This window comes from Pinus tabuliformis, chromosome J (genome assembly GCF_031772625.1).
Source record: "Pinus tabuliformis cultivar Carrire ecotype Pingquan chromosome J, CPIR1, whole genome shotgun sequence".
Taxonomy (NCBI): domain Eukaryota; kingdom Viridiplantae; phylum Streptophyta; class Pinopsida; order Pinales; family Pinaceae; genus Pinus; species Pinus tabuliformis.
This window is the reverse complement of record NC_142295.1, coordinates 60,282,573-60,305,164: the sequence shown is the minus strand read 5'-3', so window position 1 is coordinate 60,305,164 and position 22,592 is coordinate 60,282,573. Positions and strand designations below refer to the sequence as shown.

The 22,592-nt window shown below is 40.4% G+C and overlaps 1 protein-coding gene across 2 annotated transcripts in view; it reads left to right on the top strand.

The window, feature by feature from the left end:
• Nucleotides 1-22,592, top strand: part of LOC149225502 (putative hydrolase C777.06c) — a 311,218-nt gene that overhangs the window by 46,430 nt on the left and 242,196 nt on the right. For both annotated transcript variants that reach the window (XM_089377106.1, XM_089377107.1), the window contains exon 2: nt 12,025-12,160. In XM_089377106.1, coding sequence (XP_089233232.1) covers nt 12,025-12,160 — 136 coding nt within the window. The remainder of the gene's footprint in view (nt 1-12,024; nt 12,161-22,592) is intronic.

The following is a 22,592-nucleotide window of genomic DNA, read 5'->3' as shown; positions in this document are numbered from 1 at the left end:
CATGAGAAGATACGAGGGCAACACACATATCCGCCTCAAACTGTTTCGGCTCATCGGATGGAGGCAGTCTTCTAGAAGGGGGACGTAGAGTGGGCAGTGGAGCTGCGTGCATCAGAGGCAGGGACTACAGGGCAGACAGTACATCCAGAGATACAGTCCATCCTTGACCGGTATGCCATAGTGTTTGGGGAGATTCCGCCAGGACAGCCACCGGACCGGGGGTTTGAGCACACCATTGAGCTTGAGCAGGGTATACAGGCAGTGATCACTACCCCCTATAGGCATCCCAAGGCCTATCAAGATGAGATTGAGCGGGCCATTCAGGAGTTGCTGGCTCTTGGGCACATTCGGCCGAGCACGAGTCCTTTCACTTCTTCTGTGGTGTTGGTGAAGAAGAAGGACGACACATTGAGAATGTGCATTGACTACAGGGCCCTGAACAAGAAGACACCGAAGAACAGATACCTAATACCTAGGATCGACGAGTTGATGGATGAGTTGAGAGGAGCACGGTTCTTCTCAAAGATTGATTTGAGTTCTGGGTACCATCAGATTCGCATGAGGGAGCAGGGCATTCCCAAGACCGCCTTCAGGTGTCACTATGGGCACTTTGAGTTCTTGGTGATGCCCTTTGGGCTAACCAATGCCCCCGCCACATTTCAGTCCTGCATGAATCACATCTTCCGCAGTCACTTAAGGAAGTTTGTGTTGGTATTCTTTGATGACATTCTCATTTACAGCAGGACTTGGGAGGAGCATCTCCAACACATTGAGATAGTGTTGCGTATCTTGCAGGAGCAGCAGTTCTATGCCAAACTCTCCAAGTGTGAGTTTGGGTTGACGGAGATGTTGTATTTGGGGCACATCATAGGGGTGGACGGAGTGAGAGTCCACGAGGAGAAGATCAGGGCCATTAGAGAGTGGTCGGAGCCAAGAAACATGACAGAACTCCGGGGATTCATTGGCATTTGTACTTACTACCAGAAGTTCGTTAAGAGTTTCTCACAGCTTGTTGCACCCCTGACAGATTTGACGAGGAAGGGGGCTTTTAGTTGGTTGGATACAACGCAGCGAGCCTTTGACAAGCTCAAGGAGGTTATGAGCAGCTGCCCAGTGCTTGCATTGCCAGATTTCACGCAGCCATTTGTTTTGGAGTGTGACGCGTCGGGAGAGGGGATCGACGCAGTATTGATGCAGGGAGGTCACCCTATAGCCTATGAGAGCCGGAAGCTCCTTTCGCACGAGAGGTTATATTCTATATACGACAAGGAGATGTTGGCCATCATGCATGCATTGGCCAAATTCCGGCAGTATTTAGTGGGTAACAGGTTCAGGGTGAGGACTGATCACAACAGCCTCAGATTCTTTTTGGAGCAGAAGCAGCTACAGGAGAGGCAGTAGAAGTGGATCAGCAAGATCCAAGCATATGACTTTGACATTGAGTATGTCAAGGGTAAGAACAACGTGGTAGCAGATGCTCTTTCACGTAGACCAGCCACGTTGTCTCTCATGAGCTTGGACATAGACTGGAGGGCTCGACTCTTAGTAGAGTACTCCAAGGACAGGTTTGCATGTGAGGTTTTGGATGGGCAGGTGGCGGATGACAGGTATAGGGTGATCGATGAGATCATCTACTATAGGAATCAGATCTTCTTGACTGAGGGATCTTAGCTCAAGAGGAAGATACTCCAGGCATCACATGATTCACCATTGGCCGACCATCATGGGTTTACCAAAACCTATCAGGCCATCAGAGAGAGGTTCTCATGGAAGGGCCTCAAGGAGGACGTACTCCAACATATCCGGGAGTGTGACGTTTGTCAGAGGAACAAGGGAGAGATGAGCCAGCCCGTGGGTTTGTTGCAGCGTCTTCCCATTCTGGAGGGGAAATGGAAGAGTATTTCGATGGCCTTCATCACAGGGTTGCCCATGGTACAGGGCAAGGATTGTATCTTTGTTGTCGTTGACCGACTGACAAAGTACGCACATTTCTTTGCCATATCCGCACACTACACAGCAGCATAGGTGGCCGAGTTGTTCTTCAGAGAGGTCTTCAAGCTACATGGTCTTCCTAAGACCATCGTCAGTGACAAGGACAACTGTTTCATGGGCGGGTTTTGGCAGAAGCTTTTTCTGCTAGTGGGGACGGAGTTGACACCGAGTACTAGTTATCACCCACAGACAAACAGACAGACATAGATAGTTAACAAGTGGCTGGAGGGCTACTAGCGTAATTATGTCAGTGGGCAGCAGAGGGCATGGCTGAAGTGGCTGCATCTAGGGGAGTACTACTACAACACTACACATCACATGTCCATTGGTATGTCACCATTTTATGCTTTGTATGGGTATCATCCTTCATCTTTCGTTGACATGATGTTTGGTGATAGCAAGGCTCCGAGAGCCAAGATTTGGATCCAAGAGAGTCAGGATATCCTCCGAGCTCTCAAGGATAACATGGCTACAACGCAGAACCAGCAGAAGCTGTATGCTGACAGGGGTCGGGTGGAGAGACAGTTTGAGGTAGGGGACATGGTCTACCTACGATTACAGCCATACCGACAGTCGTCACTGAAGCAGAAGGGGGCTGAGAAGCTCAAGCCCCGCTTTTATGGGCCATACAGGGTGATATGCAGGATTGGACAGGTTGCATATGAGTTGGAGCTGCCCCAAGGCAGCAAGATTCATAACGTTTTTCATGTATCATGCTTGAAGAAGGCATTGGGGCAGCAGGTGACAGTGATAGATGAGCTACCACCCATGGATGATGAGGGGCATTTGGTGTTGCAGCCAGAGGCTATTATTGATACCAAGGAGAGGTAGCTGCGGAGCAGGACGGTCCGGGAGTTCTTGGTGAGGTGGAAGAATTTGCTGGATGAGGATGCCACTTGGGAGAGTGAGAAAATCTTGCAACATCCATCACTTCAGTTGCTTGAGGACAAGCAACATTTTGCCAAGGGAGACTGTAATATTCCTAATTAGCCATGGCTAATTGGAATATTCGATTTTGCTTATTTTTGCCTTCTATAGTTATATATGAATAAAAAGGTGAGGAAAAGGGGACATGACTCACTCTTAGAATAAAAGTCACTTCCTAGTAGCACCACGTTGTGACTTAAAGGGGAGCCAAGGGGGCCAAAAGGGGACGCAGAGATGGAGCCCACACAGACACTTGGAGGGACTGTGCAGAAGGGAAGGAACACGTGGCAAGAGGGGAATTATGCTGGAGAAGGTGGGCCTTGGGATTGGGAGAGGCACAGGCTATAAAGGAGAGAGGAGCTTTCTCATTTTGGCATTCAGTTATGTGCATTTGTGATAGTCATTTTGACTTAGAGCACGCTGGCTGTTTAGCTAGTCTACAACACTGTTTAGTGCATTGAGTATCTCTGTTCGGAGATCTCACCCTTAGACCGGGGGGATTTCGAGTGCCTGCTCGGGCAAGGTATTTCCATTGGCATTTCAGTAGTAGTTTCATCAGCGTTTTAGCAGCAGTTCCATCAGCGTTTTGGAGGATTGCGCAGCACTGAGAGGGGGGGCGTAGTTCTTTCTGGCAGGAGTCTGGGTTGAGGGTTTGCAGGAGGATTTGTGCCGAGAGATAGAGCAGGGGATCAACCCTTGCATATTGGAGAGTTTTTGCAGGGGTTTTGTTAAACACACATGGACAACAAGAGAGATATGAAAGATAAAACATGCAATACAATTTTATTAACAAATGGTTTACATTTATAGTACATGTATTGACCGTTGGGTTTCACATCTCAAGGTCTCTTGGACTACTTAGTCTATTCAGCTTCCACACTAACCCATTTAGGATTAGGTGTCCAACATTCCCCCCCTTAATCCGAAGGGTTATGTATGAGTCCAAGAAGAGAGTTGTAATACAAAATGTGCAAATATGCATGGCAGCACTAGGCTGAATGTGCTCTATGAAATGTTGGTATAAAGGGCAGTGGTTTAAGGATGACCACCAACACTGGAATGCTTAGTGCAGTTCCCGGAACTCTTCCAAAACTGGCAAGAAGCTGAAGTCTTCTGCTAGAGGAAGTGATCCTATTGTTTTAAAGAGGGAAACCTTCAACCATGAAAGGGAGGTCTCACCCCGCATAAAAGGGAGAACTTCAACCTGAAAAGGGAAGTCTCAACTTGTGATGGTTTAAGGATAACCAACAACTCTGGAATGCTTAATGCAATTCCTGGAACTCTTCCAAAACTGGCAAGAAGCTGGTGTCCTCTGCTAGAGGAAGTGTTCTCAATTGTGTTCCTGGAATTCTTCCAAAACTGGCAAGAAGCTGAAGTCTTCTGCTAGAGGAAGTGTCCCAGATTGCCAACTGAAGGCATGTTCATGGGCATCTTTGTTGCTGGATACAACTCTGAAACTGGTGTGGCAGGTTGTGGCTCAGGCTCGCTTGATGTGGCTTTGAAGCTTGTAGATGACCATCATTTCCCCCCCTTGTCAGATACAAGGTGAGATGATGGAGAAAACTCAACTGCAAGACTTTTCAATACTTTGGAACAAGTTTTGACGTGTTTGGAATATCTTCTTAGCTGTTGATGCCCATTGCCAAGAAGCGATCCATCCAAGATGAATCTTTGTTCTTGCAAGACGTTTGTTTCTGAAGCATCTGTGTGAAGAATGGCTAGTTTTATGACAGTGCTTACATGGATGAAGATCAAAACAGTGATCTTTCAGATGGCCAACTCGGTCACAGTGTTGGCATTTTACAATTTGTTGTTGTTGTTGCTGCTGCCGCTGTGGAAGAGGGGCAGAGTCTGGAACAGCTGAAGCTGAACTGTCATGAGGAACAAGTGAACTGTCATGAATTAATCCAACACTCTGAAAGTGAATGGGCTTTGAGTAGTCTGGAATATGAAAGGACAAGTCCTTGTCATATCCAAGACCAGTTCTGTGCTTGTTGTGGACAAGCTGTTCCCAAGGTCTGACGATGGGCTTGGGGAGTGCAGATTGAGTTTCTGCATCTGCATGTACAGCTGCTACTTTATTGGGTACTAAATCTGAATCAACTGTAACATTATTGACTTGCTTCTGATGGGTTGCAGTCTCAGTGTTCTGAACAGAAACATGTTCAGAATGACCCCTCTGTTTTAATTCTTCTTGCTGTAGCTGAGATTCAAGCTGCAAAAATTCAATATTTTCCTGTACATTATGCAGGCATGTCTGAATGTCATAGAGAGTGTCTTTCCTGATTTGCACTGTGTTGTCAGCAGTTGATACGATTAGAGTTCTCAATAACTCCAATAATCGATGAATTTTTGTCATTATTTAAACAACTCAAGTCAACAAATGATCACAAATGTACTTGTAAAGGCAAATTGCTAATAATGCAATATTCTTCAAAATTAAATGTGCCCGATGATAAGAGGGAAATCTACTCAATTGATAATCCTTTGCAAGAAATAAATATTTCCTTGAAAATTGATTCTCCTTTATGTCCGGCTGTCAAATAAATTCCTCTATTGTATGCCAACAAACAATAAGTACATTGGAAGAGTTCAAGCTGACAATACAGTTCAGATAATGTTCATTTGTCCATTGTCTCAAATAATCACCTTATTCTACCAGCTTCAAGCTATCCCATCCTCTTTCACTAATGTTGGAAACTTGACTCCTCCGACTGCTAATAACAAATCGATGGGATAGAGAAACACGTGCTGGAAGGTAAATATCAGATATCAAGCAATGTCAAAGTGATGTCACTTGTTAGGGTTTCTGTGTTGTCTCTATATGTTAGAGCTCAAAATGACAATCAACGCACCATTAAAACATATCAAAAAAGGAAACAACACATGGCCATAAAAACTATATCAGCCCAATATACAGACTTATGTAAAACACCTCATCCATAATGCCATCCAAATATAATGCACAGTCCAGTGGTCAAAACTACTTCCTTGATGCAATTCGAATTGCTATTTTCCAACGCTTTTTCTGAAGTGTGTAATTTGACACACAAGACAACGCCTCACTGGAGTGTTAAATCATGAACGTCCAAGCTGAAGAAAGGTTGTGTTTCTCTGCTGCTTGATTTCGGTACCTCCGGTCGCAGGATGCACTTCGTGCTGTGGTACCAAATGTGTCAAAGATGGATAAAGCTTCATTACTTGGGGATGCCGTGTCCTATATTAATGAACTTCAAAGCAGAGTTCAAGAGATTGAAGCTGAGAAGAAGGAGCTTCAAGCCCAAATAGAAGTTACCAAGAAGGAATTCTCACTCTGCTTTCTCTGGTACCAATTTGGGATTCATCAAGGACCAGTCTGGTTCATCTCAAAAGCCTGATGTCAAAAGATTTGGCACAAAGGAATGTTCTGCGCTAGATTTGGAAGTTCGAATCCTTGGTCCAGAAGCCATGATCAGAATTCAGTCTGCTAAGAAGAATCATCCGGCAGCCAGATTGATGACATCACTGCAAGACCTAGATCTTGAAGTTCATCATGCTAGTGTCTCAACAGTGGACGAGTTAATGCTTCAAAACGTGATTGTCAAGTTACCAAGTAGTTTATATACAGAAGAACAACTCAATGCCGTTCTCTTGAAGAAATTATCAGATCCAAAATTTAAGTAGCCAGATATCAACGAAGAGTGAGTTCTCTCCCACCTGTGTGCTGTCCATACATCATCAAACAGGGGCCTCGGGTCACGGTTGAAGAATGATCTCGAAAATTATACCGTCTTTTCAATATATATTGAACAATATATTATATACAAGATTTCTGGCTATACGATCAAGGAGATCGTGTATATACTGCAAACTGTTCCACCACTTCAAATGAACCATAGGTATCGCAACACAGGTCACGAACTATCGATTCATTTCAGCGCCGAGAGCAACGTATCGCAACACAAGTGTATATATATGTGAAAGAAGAGTCACGGTTAGTCTCCACACCTCCACGCATATCAATTATTATAACCAAAATAACCACGCATACCAGTCTTCAAATACACCAACGCAACAAATCATACAGTTCAACAAAATTAATATTATACAGTGTATACTGCTGTACGAACAATGGGTTGTATTCGGGTTGACAAAAACACAGATATTTGTGTGATCCGCTTCAAAGATGCCTCAAGGATGATGATCCTTATGTGCGAAAGACGGCTGTTATATGTGTTGCTAAACTTTATGATATTAATGCTGAACTGGTGGAGGATAGAGGGTTTCTAGAGACTCTTAAGGACTTGATTTCAGACAGCAATCCCATGGTTGTAGCGAATGCCGTGGCAGCACTGGCAGAGATCCAAGAAAACAGTAGTAGAGCAATATTTGAAATTACTAGTCACACACTTTTTAAACTTTTGGCAGCGCTCAATGAATGCACTGAATGGGGTCAAGTGTTTATACTAGATGCTCTTTCAAAATACAAGGCAAGTGATGCCCGAGATGCAGAGAACATTGTTGAACGTGTAACTCCTCGTCTTCAGCATGCCAACTGTGCAGTTGTACTTTCGGCTGTCAAGGTGATTCTGCAGCAAATGGAGCTTATTACAAGCACTGATGTTGTTAGAAACCTCTGTAAGAAAATATCTCCAAAATATCTAACAAGGCGACGCCCATTTACATTGTTAGTATATGCTAGGCAGTGATAATATTTATATATCTGTTACAGAGAGTGTGTCTCTCAAACAACTCTACAATGGACGATTCATGACGGTTAACTCCCACACGACCAACAACTGTAAGAAACCCGCAAAGAACCAATGCAGAAACAACTGGGAAAGGTGAAAATTCTCAACACGAATACACAGTCAATCCAACAGTGTTTTCATTTCAATTCAGCGCATACAATAATGTAGTAAATGCAATACAGTTAAACGCATCAATACCAATACCATAACACAGCGTTTCAACCAGCATTGATGTCAGAGCAGCATTGATGGAGATTCGAACCTCGACTATTCAGTTTCCATGCGGTCAGAGACAAGCTGCGACTTATGAGAGACAGATGCGTTATAGAGCGTTATGGACAGAGCGCAGTGGTGACAGAGGTGTCAGAACAGTTAGCCCAGAGCGACCAGCGGAATCGATGGGGAGAGCGATAGGCTGAGCGTTAGACTGAGAAGGCAGGCAAGTTTTGCAGAGTTGACAGACTCTTAAAATACCTAGGCCTCTATTTTCAGATTGCTGGAATGTACGTTACATCCATAATAGCAGCACTGACAATTATATGAATGTACATGACTTGCAGGTAAGAAAGGCCACAGAAAACAAGTGGCTCATATTAATTATGCAGGGCAGGAATACGCCTGCTCTGATACCATGTTAAACACACATGGATAGCAAGAGAGATATGAAAGATAAAACATGCAATACAATTTTATTAACAAATGGTTTACATTTATAGTACATGTATTGACCGTTGGGTTTCACATCCCAAGGTCTCTTGGACTACTTAGTCTATTCAGCTTCCACACTAACCCATTTAGGATTAGGTGTCCAACAGGTTTCAGGCAGATTTCTGGAGGGTTTCATTCAGTGGCAGCACAGAGCATTGAGGGATTGCGCAGAACCCTAAGGGGGTGATTTTCGGGGGTCGGCCATTTCAGAAAAGCATTCTAGGCTTTTTTGGGTTTCTTGAGTAGAGTCCGATTCCAGAGTTTCAGCCTTTTCTGAGGAGGGGAGCAGCCCCAAATCCTCATTTGATTTCTAGCAGCAGCAACAACACGGCAGTTCTCCAGCAGCTTGGACGCAGTTCAGAGAGGGGCCATTCCTTTGCTATTCTGAGTGTATTTCTTCACTTGCCTTGTGCAAGTTGAGGTGCCATCTTCCTGATCACCTCCTGTACTCATTCTATTACTCAGTATAATAAAATGGCTTAGCATTTCTCTCTGCATTTCTTGAGTATCTGTTATGGTTATATTGTTATATGCTGCACCATTGTTATTTTTATCTCTTTGAGCATTCTCGACCATTATACCACTTGTGTGTTTTCTCCTATACTCTTAGATAGAGTCTGGAAAGGGCCAGGTAGCCTCCAGATCTCATCCTCTTTTCAGAGGCGACATATTTGGTAAATGCCCTCCCAGTCCATCTCTGGTTGGAGTTTGCTTGTGTTTGAGGAATATTCCTGATAAGGGATATTACAGCTTGTTACCTTTAGTAGGAGGAGAGTACTCCACTTGCGATATTCCAAGTAGATCCACATGCGTTTTAGTTGCTTTTACAAAGCATGAGGAGGGTGCTTTACATTGCATGCTTTTGGACTTTTCTTGGTTAGTTAATGCATCCTAGTTGAATGTCCATGAAGCCCTAAAAAGGGCAGTTTCTTTCCTTTTTAGGAGACTTTATAGTTTAAGGCTTACTTCTATTCTTGATATTCCTCCTTTTTCAGACCTCCTCTTTGCTATAAAAGTGAGTGCAAAGAAAGAAGACAAGCATTCCTGTCTTCATCCTTTTGTCTTCCTTGCTATAAAATTGAGTGCAAAGAAAGGAGACGAGCACTCCTGTCTTCATCCTTTTGTCTTCTTGCTTCCATTCTTTTCACTTGAGACTTAAGATTGTAAGCAAGCATCTGTTGTCATTGTACTAGTTGAGTTTCCCGCATTCACTACAATAGTTGAATGTTGGGTGGTATTAAGAGATTGTAAGAGTCTTGCATGATTACTGCTATCCCCCAAGATCCTTGAGTGCGTTGACTTGTGTCCAACATGCTTGGAACTTCTTCCTTCTACAACCCAAAGTAATGAAGATCAAATCAACATTTTTTGGCGACCAATATAGGTATGCGTGTTTAAGAATTCTATCTAGCATAACTCTTGCATGTTCAAGTATTTATTTCTAATGTTAATGAACTTATGAGATTTGTTTGCCTCCCAAGTTTTATTTCCACTTCCACCCCATAATTCCAAGGAAAGGCATCAATCCTTAAAACATAGTTGATTTACAAGTGTTTTTCAAGGAGACATACATTGAATTTCATTGTTGGTTTTCAAACATAATTGCAGATTTGCAAGGGAAATACTCTATATCAATAGTACAACATTGATTTAGGGTCTTTTCCTTTCATTATCTGTCAAGTTTGTTCTTTTGCAGGTTCTATTGCATAAACAAGGGGAGATTATCACAGATTTATGAAAAATGTGTGTTGTTTTGACATGTACAAACGTTAATCTGAAGTTAACCATTGCTGGTTTGAAGAAGAAAGTGCATATTTTTGAGTATTTGTTTTGAAGAAAGTGTAGATTTTTTAGCATGTTCAATTCCATCTCAAAACTATCAGCTATATGTGATTGGTACTCCCTTTATCATAATGTATATTATATGTTTTCTTTGTGTGCTCCTTTATGTCCATAATGATTTCACAGAATGACCATATAATGAAAACAGTCCCATTGATGACAAGCAACGCCTTACATGAATCTTAACTAATCAATATTGAAATATTCCATAAATCAATGAATTGCAGTTAAACCAGGTTGTATGTTAAATTGATTCATATAAGCATCTGGTACTAGCATTGTGCAAAGATAGGAAGTGTAAAATAATAAGGCTCTAATGAACTTGAATTGTATGCACTAGAATTATCAACCATGTAGAGTAGATTCGACTAATTATTGTATGTTAAATTGATTCATATAAGCATCTGGTACTAGCATTGTGCAAAGATAGGAAGTGTAAAATAATAAGGCTCTAATGAACTTGAATTGTATGTTCTAGAATTGTGAACTATGGAGATTGGATTCGAGTAATTATAATATGTTTTGAATTACACACATCTGAATTGTCAACTAGGATTGGAGATTAAATTTAATTAATAATAACATGTTTAAAAAATTCTTTATCTTTGTTCTATTCTCCATTGACCTTGGTGAGCGTAAGCCTTCCAGATCTCCCTGGGCTTTCTTTTCTCATGGTAATGGGCCTTTGCACTATTCTCTAGTTAATTTCTTCGGGCGTAATAGCAAATTTTTGTTTAACAAAAGACACTTGCATTAATATAACAATTATTATAGCGGTGGTGTATTCAACTAAATACTTTTATGCTTACCAAACTAGGCCAATGCATACTAAAGCTGGCATTGGATAAATGTTTTCAACATTAGAATGCGCTGAAACATTTTAATTATAACCATAAAAAGATGGCTGTGGAAAGTAAAGATGTGCAAGTAGAAAAGAGATAAAAACCATATTTACCAGACTTGATTGGATAGACTAGGAATTGGTGCTTTTGCCCAGGCCGCCACCCAAACTGGCTCAATTCAACTTGGAAACACCTGGACATAGGGATGACTAGTCAAACATGGGTCAAGCTGGTTTGACCTGATTGACCTATCCAAACCTGGCTGAACCGCTGCTCTTATTCATTTGACCTGTCACTTTGACCAGTTTGACTCACCTGGGGGGTTTATATGTTCTGTTTTTTTGTCATTTGGAGCTCATTTTTCATATTTTTCCTTGGCAGTTCCAACAAGGGTTTTTCACTAGTAGCTAGGGATTTTCGAGAACATTAGATTGCTGAGCAAGGCGAGGAGGTCCAAGAGCCATTGTTTTCAAAGGATAAAATTTGAATTAATGTGGTTGGAATAAGCTGTTGAGGCAGTGGAAGGGTTAGGAGAGCCTTCATGTATCAATATCTTGTTATATGATTTCGGATTTGATTTTGACATTATATAGAATAAACTTTGTTCATTTTGGTTTCAGTTCAAAAAATATATACTATTTTATTAAAATCTATATATTTTGTACTTTTCTAGATGGCAAGTCATTGTTGTGTTGACTGGCAAGTCTTTGCCAAGTCCCGGGTTCAGTTTCAGTGGTGGCCCAAAACAGGTCCTAAGTTGATCTGAGTTGAGTCTGGTATCTTCGTAAAAAATTAGTTGGTGATAACACTACCCATGGTGTGTGTCTGTGTATATATATATAGAGAGAGGATATTATGTAACCATGGTGTGTGTCTATATATATATATAGAGAGAGAATATTATGTAAGGCTTTCTTTCTTTAGCTGGTTATTAGCCGGTTGCCTCAAATTTTCATGAAATAATTTCAGGATGCATTTTGTAGGTGCAATCCTTCACTTTTGATTGATTATGAACAGCAAAATGGACATCATAACTACATATTAATTGACGTTGGAAAGGATTTTAGGGAACAAGTTTTGCGATGGTTTCTTCACTACAAGATTCCTCGGCTAGATGCTGTGAGTGTAATAACTTACCCATATTTTGTTTTCTTTCATTTATTCGATTTTTAAAATTCTAAATCCAAGCATTTCTGAAGCCACCTAGATGTTCCACTGATAATTTTTTTAATAAATAGTTGTGCTCCTTTCCGTTTCCACATGCAGCTCTTTTAGAAATTCACATGAACACGTGAGGGCTTAATACTGCACTGTTATGATATCTAGAGAAGATTGCTTACTGCATTTGGTCGTCAGAGTAACATAATGATTCCATTTTTGTTTCTTTATTTAAATGTCTCATGCTGCTTCTATGCATTCCTTATTAACTGTCTAGACTCTAGAGCAAAGGTAATGTATTCCAGATAAGCAAGAAAAAATAATATTCCCCTCTTATTTTCATGCTGCTTCTATGCATTTCTTATTAACTTTCTAGACTTTAGAGCAAAGGTAATGTACTCCAGATAAGCAAGAAAAAATAATATTCCCCTCTTATTTCCAGTACTACTAGAAGAGATCTTCGCTCACTTTTTTATGGGATTCACTGTTCTATCATCCTTTAAATACTGCATTGGTCTCATAAACCTAATTGGTTTTGTAGATCTCATTAATAAATTTAAAATGAATCCAACCCCATTTATGATTACTTTTCAAGAATATTGAGTTGTGTTGATAATTCTGTAATATATCCAAGTTGTTTGGATCAGTCAAGAAGCAGCTATGATAAAATATAGTAGTTTTATTCTTCAATGCAAGGATCTGATCTGCATATACATCTCTGACTTCTTCCAGAACAACAGCCTTTTGGGTACAAATTTGAATTTTAACTTGTAATAATAATTGTATTATACATCTCCTATAACAGATATGTTTAAAAGCAACGGCCTTATCATCTACTTTGTAGTGTTCTGCCCCATTCAGGTCAGGTTAGATGAGGTTCAATATTGCACGTTTAGGACAGATTAGATGAGGTTCAATATTGCACGTTCAGTGTTCACGAAGCAAGGAAAGCTCACCCAAGATTAGATTTTACCTGAAGCTGATTTTCTGAAATATATATTTGATGCAAGTCCAGCAAAATGTTGGGCAGCCATCACTACCATCATAACATAACTCCAAACATCGTGATGAGGATGTATCTATGTTGCAGGAAATGCCACCCCAGCAGGCATACCAGTACCTGGAATGCTCTGAAATGCTGAAACAGCCCCGAAATGCCGCTGGCCGTACCATATGGCATTTCCTGATTTGGAAACGTCATATAGTACGGCTGACGGCATTTCGGGGCCATTTCTACCGATTATTATTGTGTTTCAGTGAGTTAACTCACTTGTGTGGGCTCACTCAAATGGCCAAGAAGGGCGTGAGGCCCTTCTATGGCCCAAAAACACTAAATTAACATTTTTCGTCAAGTTCAATTTGGAGCAAGCTTTGGTGCATTTCCAGCAAGAAGGGCGTGGACAGTAGTTGTTCTGGTAATGGATTTATTTTCTATTTTTGCAGCATCCATGGCTTCTCAAAGTGGTGTTTCTAGTGCCCCTAGAGCTTCTCAAGCAACCAGGCAACAAGAATACTATCCTCTTTGGAAGTATGTTATCAAATTCAAGCAAATGGATGTTGGGGGTACATGGAAATGGAGGTGCAATTTATGCAAAATTGATAGGACATTCAAGAGCTCTGACATGAGTGAAGGCTCATATTTGTATGAAGAGATAAAGGCTGTTGAAGTTTGTGCACATATTAGAAATCTGGAGGTGAGGGCTACATTTAAAAGAGAGAAAGATGATGCTCAAAGGTTGAAGAATCAAAGAAAGAAAATCGATATGGGTGGCACTAACAATCCTTGCTTGGGTGCTAGCAATGAGCCAAGGATTGTTCATGAAGCAAGGATGAGGAGGGCACTAGCAGAGAAGAAGAGATATCCAAGCCATCAAATCCAGCTAAAGAGAGTAGATCCTTGAAAATGCTTGAGAATCAAGAGAGAAAAGAAGTTGAGTCAAGAATGGCAAGGGCCATCTTTACTTGTGGCATCCCTTTTAATGTGGTTCTGTCCCATATTGGCAAGATTTGGTGAAAGCAATTAACACAGCCCCTCAAGATTTCAAGGGACCAAACTATGAAAAACTCAGAACATTTTTTGCTCAAGAAAGAAAGGCAACTTCTTGATTATGTTTCAAGACCAATTCGTAGCTCATGGGGTAGCACAAGGGTTTCCATTATCTCAAATGGTTGGATTGATACAAGGCATAGGCCATTGATTAATGTCATTGCATCGAGCCATGTCAATAAAAGAAAAAGATTGTTTAGGTGAGGTAAAGGATAGTAAGTCCATTGCTGAAAATTTAATTGTTTTTATTGAACAAGTAGGGATAGAAAATGTGGTGCAAGTTATCACAAATAATGCACCTGTTTGCAAAGCTATAGGCTTAATTGTTGAGAGTGGATACAATCATTTATTTTGGACTTGTTGGATTTCCCATAATCTAAATTTGAATTTAGAAGAGATTGAAACTAAAACAAAATGGATTAAGGAGGTCACAAGGCAAGCTAGGGAGATTATAAAATTCATCACCAACCACCAGCAATCTCAAGCAATATATTGAGAATGCTCCAAATTGGAGTTGCTCAAAGTTGCTAAGACATGATATGCCTCAAACTTCATCATGTTGTGCCGCCTTGTTGAAGTCAAAAGTGCATTAATGAGCACGGAAGTGCAACTTGGGTTGAGTGGAGATAGGCGGATTCAAAGAAGTATGGTAAGGAGGGTTTTGATTGATGAAGATTGGTGGAGTAAGATTGATTTGTTGCTCAAGTTCACATTACCTGCATTTGATCTTCTCTAAGATGCAAACAAACAAACAAACTTTTCTTGGGAGAAGTTTATGATGGCATGGATACGATGGTTGAGAAAACCATGGAAATTATTACACAGGAAGCTCCCACTCTTCCTTTTGTGGATTTTGATTTTGCAAACCAAGTGAGTTTCATCATTGTGACCAGGTGTAATGGATTTAACACTCCATTGCACACTTTGGCACATGCTCTAAATCCAAAATTTTATGATGATGATTTCGTAGGAATTTACAGGGTAAGTTCCTCAGACAGAACACCAAAGAACACCACTCACAAACAGATCACAGATCAATACACTAGTATTCTTGACGTGGTTAAAACCCTCAAAGAGGGAAACAGTCCACGGCCTGAGCCAACACGGCCACTTCAGGTAATTTATTAATATAAGAATGAAAATTTACATAAGTTTCTCTCATGAACGGTTACCCTACAAATGACCCTCCATGCTCTTTAAATAGAGATCATGGACCAATTGGGTGTTAAGCCACGGATCAAGTGTCGGTAATACCGAGGAGAGAATAAATCGTCGGATCACTACATATCGTGACTGTCGAATTGTATGTTACAAAAGTACATAGTAAAGAAACACACTTTACCTAACTCTACACTAGACCAAGTTATACTTAACTATTTCCTATGTGTCGAAATATCCTAACATCCCCCCTTAAGAACAGCTTGGGATAGGATTGAAGGATGTACAAATATGACACAATAGGAGAAGGAAGGAGGCATTAGAGCCTATCCCCCCTAGTGACAACTTTCTGAACTCCAATCATAAATCGAAGTTTAGTAAACTTCGCCTCTGTGAGAGCCTTTGTAAAGATGTCTGCAACTTGATCATCTGTTGAACAATATTGCACTTCAAGAACATGGTTATGAATGAGCTTTCTGATGAAGTGCATGTGCAGTTCAATGTGTTTGTTGCGCTAATGTTGGAATGGATCTTTGCATAGTTGAATGGCACTTTGATTATCACACCAAAGTGTAGTCGGATGCTGCTGTTGAAAGCCAAACTCTGACAAGATCTGACGAAGCCACAGGGCCTCCTTACTAGCTTCTACGACACCACGATACTCTACTTCTGCTGAATAAAGAGAAATGGCACTTTGTTTCTTGCAAGCCCATGTAATAGGTCCTAAACCAAGAGTGAACACATAACTTGTAGTAGACTTCCGATCATCAGGGTCACCAGGCCAATCGGAATCAGTGAAACCAACCAATAGAGGAGATGCTTCTGCACTGTAATGAGTGCCAAACTAAATTGTACCTTGAACATAACAATGTATTCTTTTCACTGCTTTCCAATGACTTTCATGTGGGTTTTGCATAAACCGAGCAATAAGGCCAACGACAAAGGAAAGGTCAGGACGAGTATGGGTCAGATACAAAAGTTTTCCTACAAGTTGACGGTATAAGGTAGCATCAACTTCAGGGGAAGTACAAGTGACTGAAAGTTTGACTCCAGACTGAAAGGGAGAAGGCGCTGGATTATAGTGTTCCATGTCAAAATGGCGTAGAAGATCACAGGCATACTTGGACTGGGAAAGGGAAATACCTTCCTTGGATTGCAAGACTTGAAGACCAAGAAAATAATGCAAGTGTCCTAAGTCTGTCATTTCAAACTTCTTTTTAAGGCTCGACTTCACATGGTTTATAAGGTTGGGATCACTACCAGTAAGGATAAGATCATGAACATAAAGAACAAGAATGATAAGAGACTTGCCCACTTTCTTGGTGTAGACAATATTGTTAGAATGACACCTAGAAAAGCCAGTTTCTAAAAGAAAGCTATCCATTTTGGCATACCAAGCCCGAGGGACTTGCTTGAGACCATTAAGGGATTTCTTAAGCCGACAGACAAGGCTGGAGTCTGTTTGTATAAAGCTAGTAGGTTGTTCCATATAGATTTATTCATGCAAGTCCCCATGCAAGAAGGCATATTTAACATCCATCTGATGGACTTCCCATTTGAAAGAGGCAGCAAGGGAAAGAACAAGGCGGATAGAGTTCATTTTGGCAACAAGGGAGAAGGTTTCAGTATAGTCAATGCCTTCAACTTGTGAAAAACCTTTAGCAACAAGACGAGCTTTATGTTTATCAACTTTTCCATCTGGTCCATACTTGGTTCTGTAAACCCATTTGCATCTAACAAGTTTTCATCCCTTTGGTGGAGGAACAAGATCCCATGTATCATTTGCCAATAATGAATGATATTCTTCATTCATAGCTGCGTCCCAATCTGGATGGCCTGAAGCTTTTACAAAGCTGTCAGGATAATAATTCGCTGAAGCTTGAGCCAGTAAAGAAGAGACTCTATCAAACTGAGAACGTGTACGCCACTGATCTGTCGGATCACTGACAAGAGCACTTGCTGCATCCCGAGTAGCACGGACCCATTTTGGAAGCTGAGGAGCTGAAGGAGGATCCTGAGAAAGTGGGGGAGGATTGTCATCCTCGCTGTCATCATCTGAAGAAAAAATATTTTCATAAGTAGAAGGGATAGAGAGAGGTGGCACATCCGCTGAACTAAGCTCGTAGGCTGATATATTTTCAGCAAACTTTACATCTAATGATAACATTTTTGGACTTAAGTGGAATAAGTCTATATCCTTTGACATCTTCAGAATATCCAACAAAAATACATTTTTCACTCTTAGGTTCTAAAGCTTTATGTTTCTCATCTAGAATATGGGCCCATGCTTCACTTCCAAAAACACGAAAGTGACTTACATCTGGTTTAATTGAGCTCCATGCTTTTTCTGGAGTGATATTATTTAAAACCTTAGTAGGGGTGCGATTTACTATGTAATTTGCACAGTGAATTGCTTCTGCCCAAAAATTAAGACTAAGTCCTTTAGATTGAAGCATACAATTAGCCATTCCCTTTAAGGTGCGATTGTTCCTTTTAGCTACACCATTTTGTTGTGGAGTATATGGTACAGTATGTTGCATTTGAATTCCATTCTCAGTGCAAAAGTTGATGAATTTGTTGTTAACATATTCTCGCCCATTATCAGATCTTAGCTTAAGAATTTGATGTCTAGTTTGTTTTTCAAGAAAGGCCTTAAACGTCAAGAACATGTTAAATACCTCACTCTTGAGTTTTAAGAAGTATACCCAAGTGCGTCTGGAGAATTCATCAATGAAAGTTAAGAAATACTTGTAGCCAGAGAATGAAACAGTTGGAAGTGGACCACATAAATCACTATGAACAAGCTGTAAAGGTGTTGAGGCGTGCCAAGAGGCACATTTTTCAAAACTATCCCAATGATGTTTTTCGAGTACACATCCGGAACATACACCATCTTTGCAAGATACCATTGGAAGCCCTGTCACCATATTTTCTTTACATAGATTCTGAAGGGAGCGATAGTTTAATTCTGAAGGGAGCGATAGTTTAAGTGACCAAATCGCTTATGCCAAAGTTTGCTCACTTCATCATTATGAGCAACAAATATCCAGGGAAGATTTGATGACCCAAAGTTGTTAAACTTATACAAGCTTGTAGAATCATCAGCAATGCCAGTAGCTAAAATCTGTCTAGGATCTTTTAGGTCCTTAATTACAACATCGTGAGGTGAAAATTCAACGATTTTACCTTCACCTGCATGAGTTATCTGATATACAAATAGAAGGTTGCAAGATAAGCTTGGAAAACATAATACATCATTAAATTGACCATTGTCTAGATGAACAGTTTCAGTCCTACAACACTAAGAGATTTATCATCACCAACAAATATATTTTTGGTGTTACAATCATTTAAAGAAGAAAACATGGCTTTGTTTTTGGCCATGAGATAAGAAGCTCCAGAATCAATGAGCCACTCATGAGAATGAGAAGAAAAAGATACATTTAGTGCATAACTAGACCGAGATGCTTGACAACCACATGCAAAAAGTGCTATTCCTAAAGATGAAGTTGAAGTTGAAGAGTGCTCCAAATGGATGTTTGTCTTCTTCATTGCTTCTTCCAAGGCTTCTATCTTTTTAAAGCATCTGGATTCCAAGTGGCCATCTCGATTACAAAAGTGGCAATATCTATCAATCTTCTTCCCTTTGTTTTTATTTGCCTTATCATTTTGTGGAAATGATTTTTCATTTTGAGGTTGAAATTGTTTAGGACCCTTGTTTGGTTTAGGACCATTCTTTTTAGGATACAGCCTCTTAGGATTCTTTGAATTTGGTTGCTGCTGAGCGACCGAGGCTTTTTTAGAAGAGTTTCCAAGATTAAGAAGACCAAGATGTAAGAGTTTTTCTTGTTCTCTTATTAAATAATCACAAAATGCATCTAAGGAAGGGGACTTGTAGTCTTGTCCTTGAGAAATGAAGGCTTCTCTTGTAGAATGGAAGGTGGAAACAAACAGAGAGTAGGCTGGTCCCAACTTAGTAAGAATGGAATAGATAAGGCTACCATCTTCTTTCTTAACCTTAACACCTTCCAAGAGAAGTCTAAGGGTCTTGAACTTGGACAAAAAATCTTCAATGGAAGAAAAATTATTGGGGTCCAATATAAGCAACTCATTTTCGAGTTGATGGGCTCTAATTTCATCTTTAATTCCAAAAACTTTAGTGAGTTGTTTTATTGTTTCATTAGGAGTATCAAGTTCTACGATATGGAATTTAAGGTCTGGAGAAATAGACATCCCTATCAACCCACGTGCTTGATATTGCCTATTTTCCCATTTGGCTACCTTATCTTCATCTTGAGGTTTGGTTTCTTAGCCTAAGGCTATTTTGTAAAGACCTTTACTTCTAAGTAAATCCACAATGTAGGACCACCATTGGAAGTAGTTGGTGCTGTCAAGAATAACTTGGCATGGACTTTCTATTTTAACAAAAACTGAAGCTGTAGATGCTGAAACTAAGTGTTCCAATGGAAAAATCTCTAAAAATTAGGCTGGTTAAAAAAAAATCGGCTCTGAAAAAGAGCATACGCATGAGAAAAATCCTTCCTTTTTGTTTCTGATTTGCCCAGATCGCACAGAGTCGCAAGGCAAAGAGCATACGCAGGAATGAAATGTATAGATCCGGTAATAAAAAAACAGAGAGCTAAATAAATCGAAATAAACAAAGAGAAAATAACTAAAAACTACAAATAAAGATTGTATACCTCCAGATCTTAAAAATTACGTAGCTAGGGCTACTGGAAACCTTTTCGCGTCAAACGAAAGGGGTTCCTCACTAGAACAGATGCTCCTAACACAATGGAGCAGTCCTCTCGGCCCGAAAGCAGTAAAAAACAGTAGATCTAGGAAACGACAGTCGGATGCAGTTCTATCGGCTTCAGATTTGGATCACCAACGGATGCAGCCCTCAAATAGCTCTGATACCATGTAGGAATTTACAGGGTAAGTTCCTTAGACAGAACACCAAAGGAGGGTAATTTCCTTAGACAGAACACCAAAGGACACCGCTCACAAACAGATCATAGATCAATACCCCAGTATTCTTGACATGGTTAAAACCCTCAAAGGGGAAATAGTCCACGGCCTGAGCCAATGCGGCCATTTCAGGCAATTTATTAATATAAGAATGAAAATTTACATAAGTTTCTCTCATGAACGGTTACCCTACAAATGACCCTCCATGCTCTTTAAATAGAGATCATGGACCAATCGGGTTTTAAGCCACGGATCAAGTGTCGGTAACACCGAGGAGAGAATGAACCGTCGGATCACTACATATCGTGACCGTTGGATTGTATGTTACAAAAGTACATAGTAAAGAAATACACTTTACCTAACTCTACACTAGACCAAGTTATACTTAACTATTTCCTATGTGTCGGAATATCCTAACAAATTTCATTGCTCAAAGCAATGGGAAGAAGAAGGTCCCACATAAGAATAAGAAGGTGGTCAATGGAGTGAAAAAATATTTTCGAATATTGAGTCTAGCTTCTTTATAGATTAATGTAAGGGAGGAATTTGCTTCTTGCTAGATTAGAGGATTTTGCAGACATATCAACTTTGGATGAGAAAAGGACTATTACCGCTCAAACTAACAGGGGGCATAAAAGGGATTCCTAAAGGGACAACTACTAGATCAAAGGGCAACGATGGAGGCTTAGCCCATTGTCACCTCAACTAAGACTCCCTACTCTTTACGAACTTTCACCGATGGGAGGAGACCCGTTATAGAGAAATTCACTTGTGAATGATGAATCAACCACTGGATGTGAAGTGACCTTAATGGTCTTTTTCCTAGAAGAAGGTTAAGTATAGAGCTTACTTGCCTGTTAGGCAAGGCACAAAAATTTCTAGGATGAGGTGAGGATTTGAGGGTTAGGTTAGAGGAATATGCCTTGTAAAGGAGTTTCCCAATCCTAAAATCCTTATTGGACTTGACTTCCCGAATGGTTCTTGAAGATTTGACTTTTCAAAGGTGTGGGACCACACAGGACCAAGTGGACCCAGCCTAGGTTAAGGAGAGAGAATCTAGCAACCAATGATGATCTCAACCTAGACAAGGAAGGGGAAAGGATCAAAACAAGAATTTCCACTTAAAGGTGTCAAATTGATCCTATGAGGCACTAGCCTAGGGAACACCAGGGCAAAGTTTGATCTCGGAGCTAGGGCTTGGGTTATCTCACAACTCCACCATTAGAATGGCTTCAAAATTGGAGGAGGCCTTGAGGACACACCAACACAGTAGAGGCTATGATATTAAACTTTTTATTACGCTATTTTGTAGGGAAAATGATGCCCTAAGTGACCCAACTTGGCTAGACCTAGAAGAGAGAGGGAAAGGTGAAGAAAAGGTATTCTTTGAGTGATCACCTATTGAAGGACCGTGCTTTAATTCCTTGTGGAGAATGGAGTCAAGGAGAATAATGAGAAAGGAACTTGTATTTCGATCAAGGAGGCCTTAAGGACTACTTCGCTTAGCCTTTAGGGCAAGAGGAAGAGACCTCAAAGCTTTTATACTTCACTTGGCAAAAGAGATGGCTTATGAAGATAAATTCACTAATGGAATTATCCCTAGGAGATTTCATTCACATACATGGCCCAAACATTGAGAGATGCTATATAGAAACAATAATTCCACAAATTTGCAATTATGTAATGCAGTAATTAGCCCTATTATAGCGAAAATCCCATTCCATGCATGTGACAAAAGTAAAACAAGAATAGCATTAAAAATGTGTACTTACTTGTAATAGAACACATCCAACCATCAACAATTTGACAATAAAGAAGCTCCAAGATAAAATACTCTAATCCAAACATCAAAATTCAGCATGCTCCAATTCTTCATCCTAGAAAAAGTGCGAAATTCTCTAAAGAGGAGTGATCCAATCCAAAGTGATGATACAAATGAATTCATCTCTCTCCTATTTATACACTCATTAGGAGTTCAAATTACCTAATTTGAAGCTACATTAGCCCATCAACTAAAATAATGTGCAAATAACTATCTATTGGTGACAAGTCCACCAAACTAGCTCACAAATAAAATAATAAGCCTCCTAAGAGGTCGAATGATCGATAATGCATGTCGTTGGGCTCTCTAAGAGGCCTGATGAAGTCCATAAGTGCCAAAATGATGAGTTGGACTTCCAAAAGTAATGGACAAGAGGTTGGCCCTTTGTTCTCCAC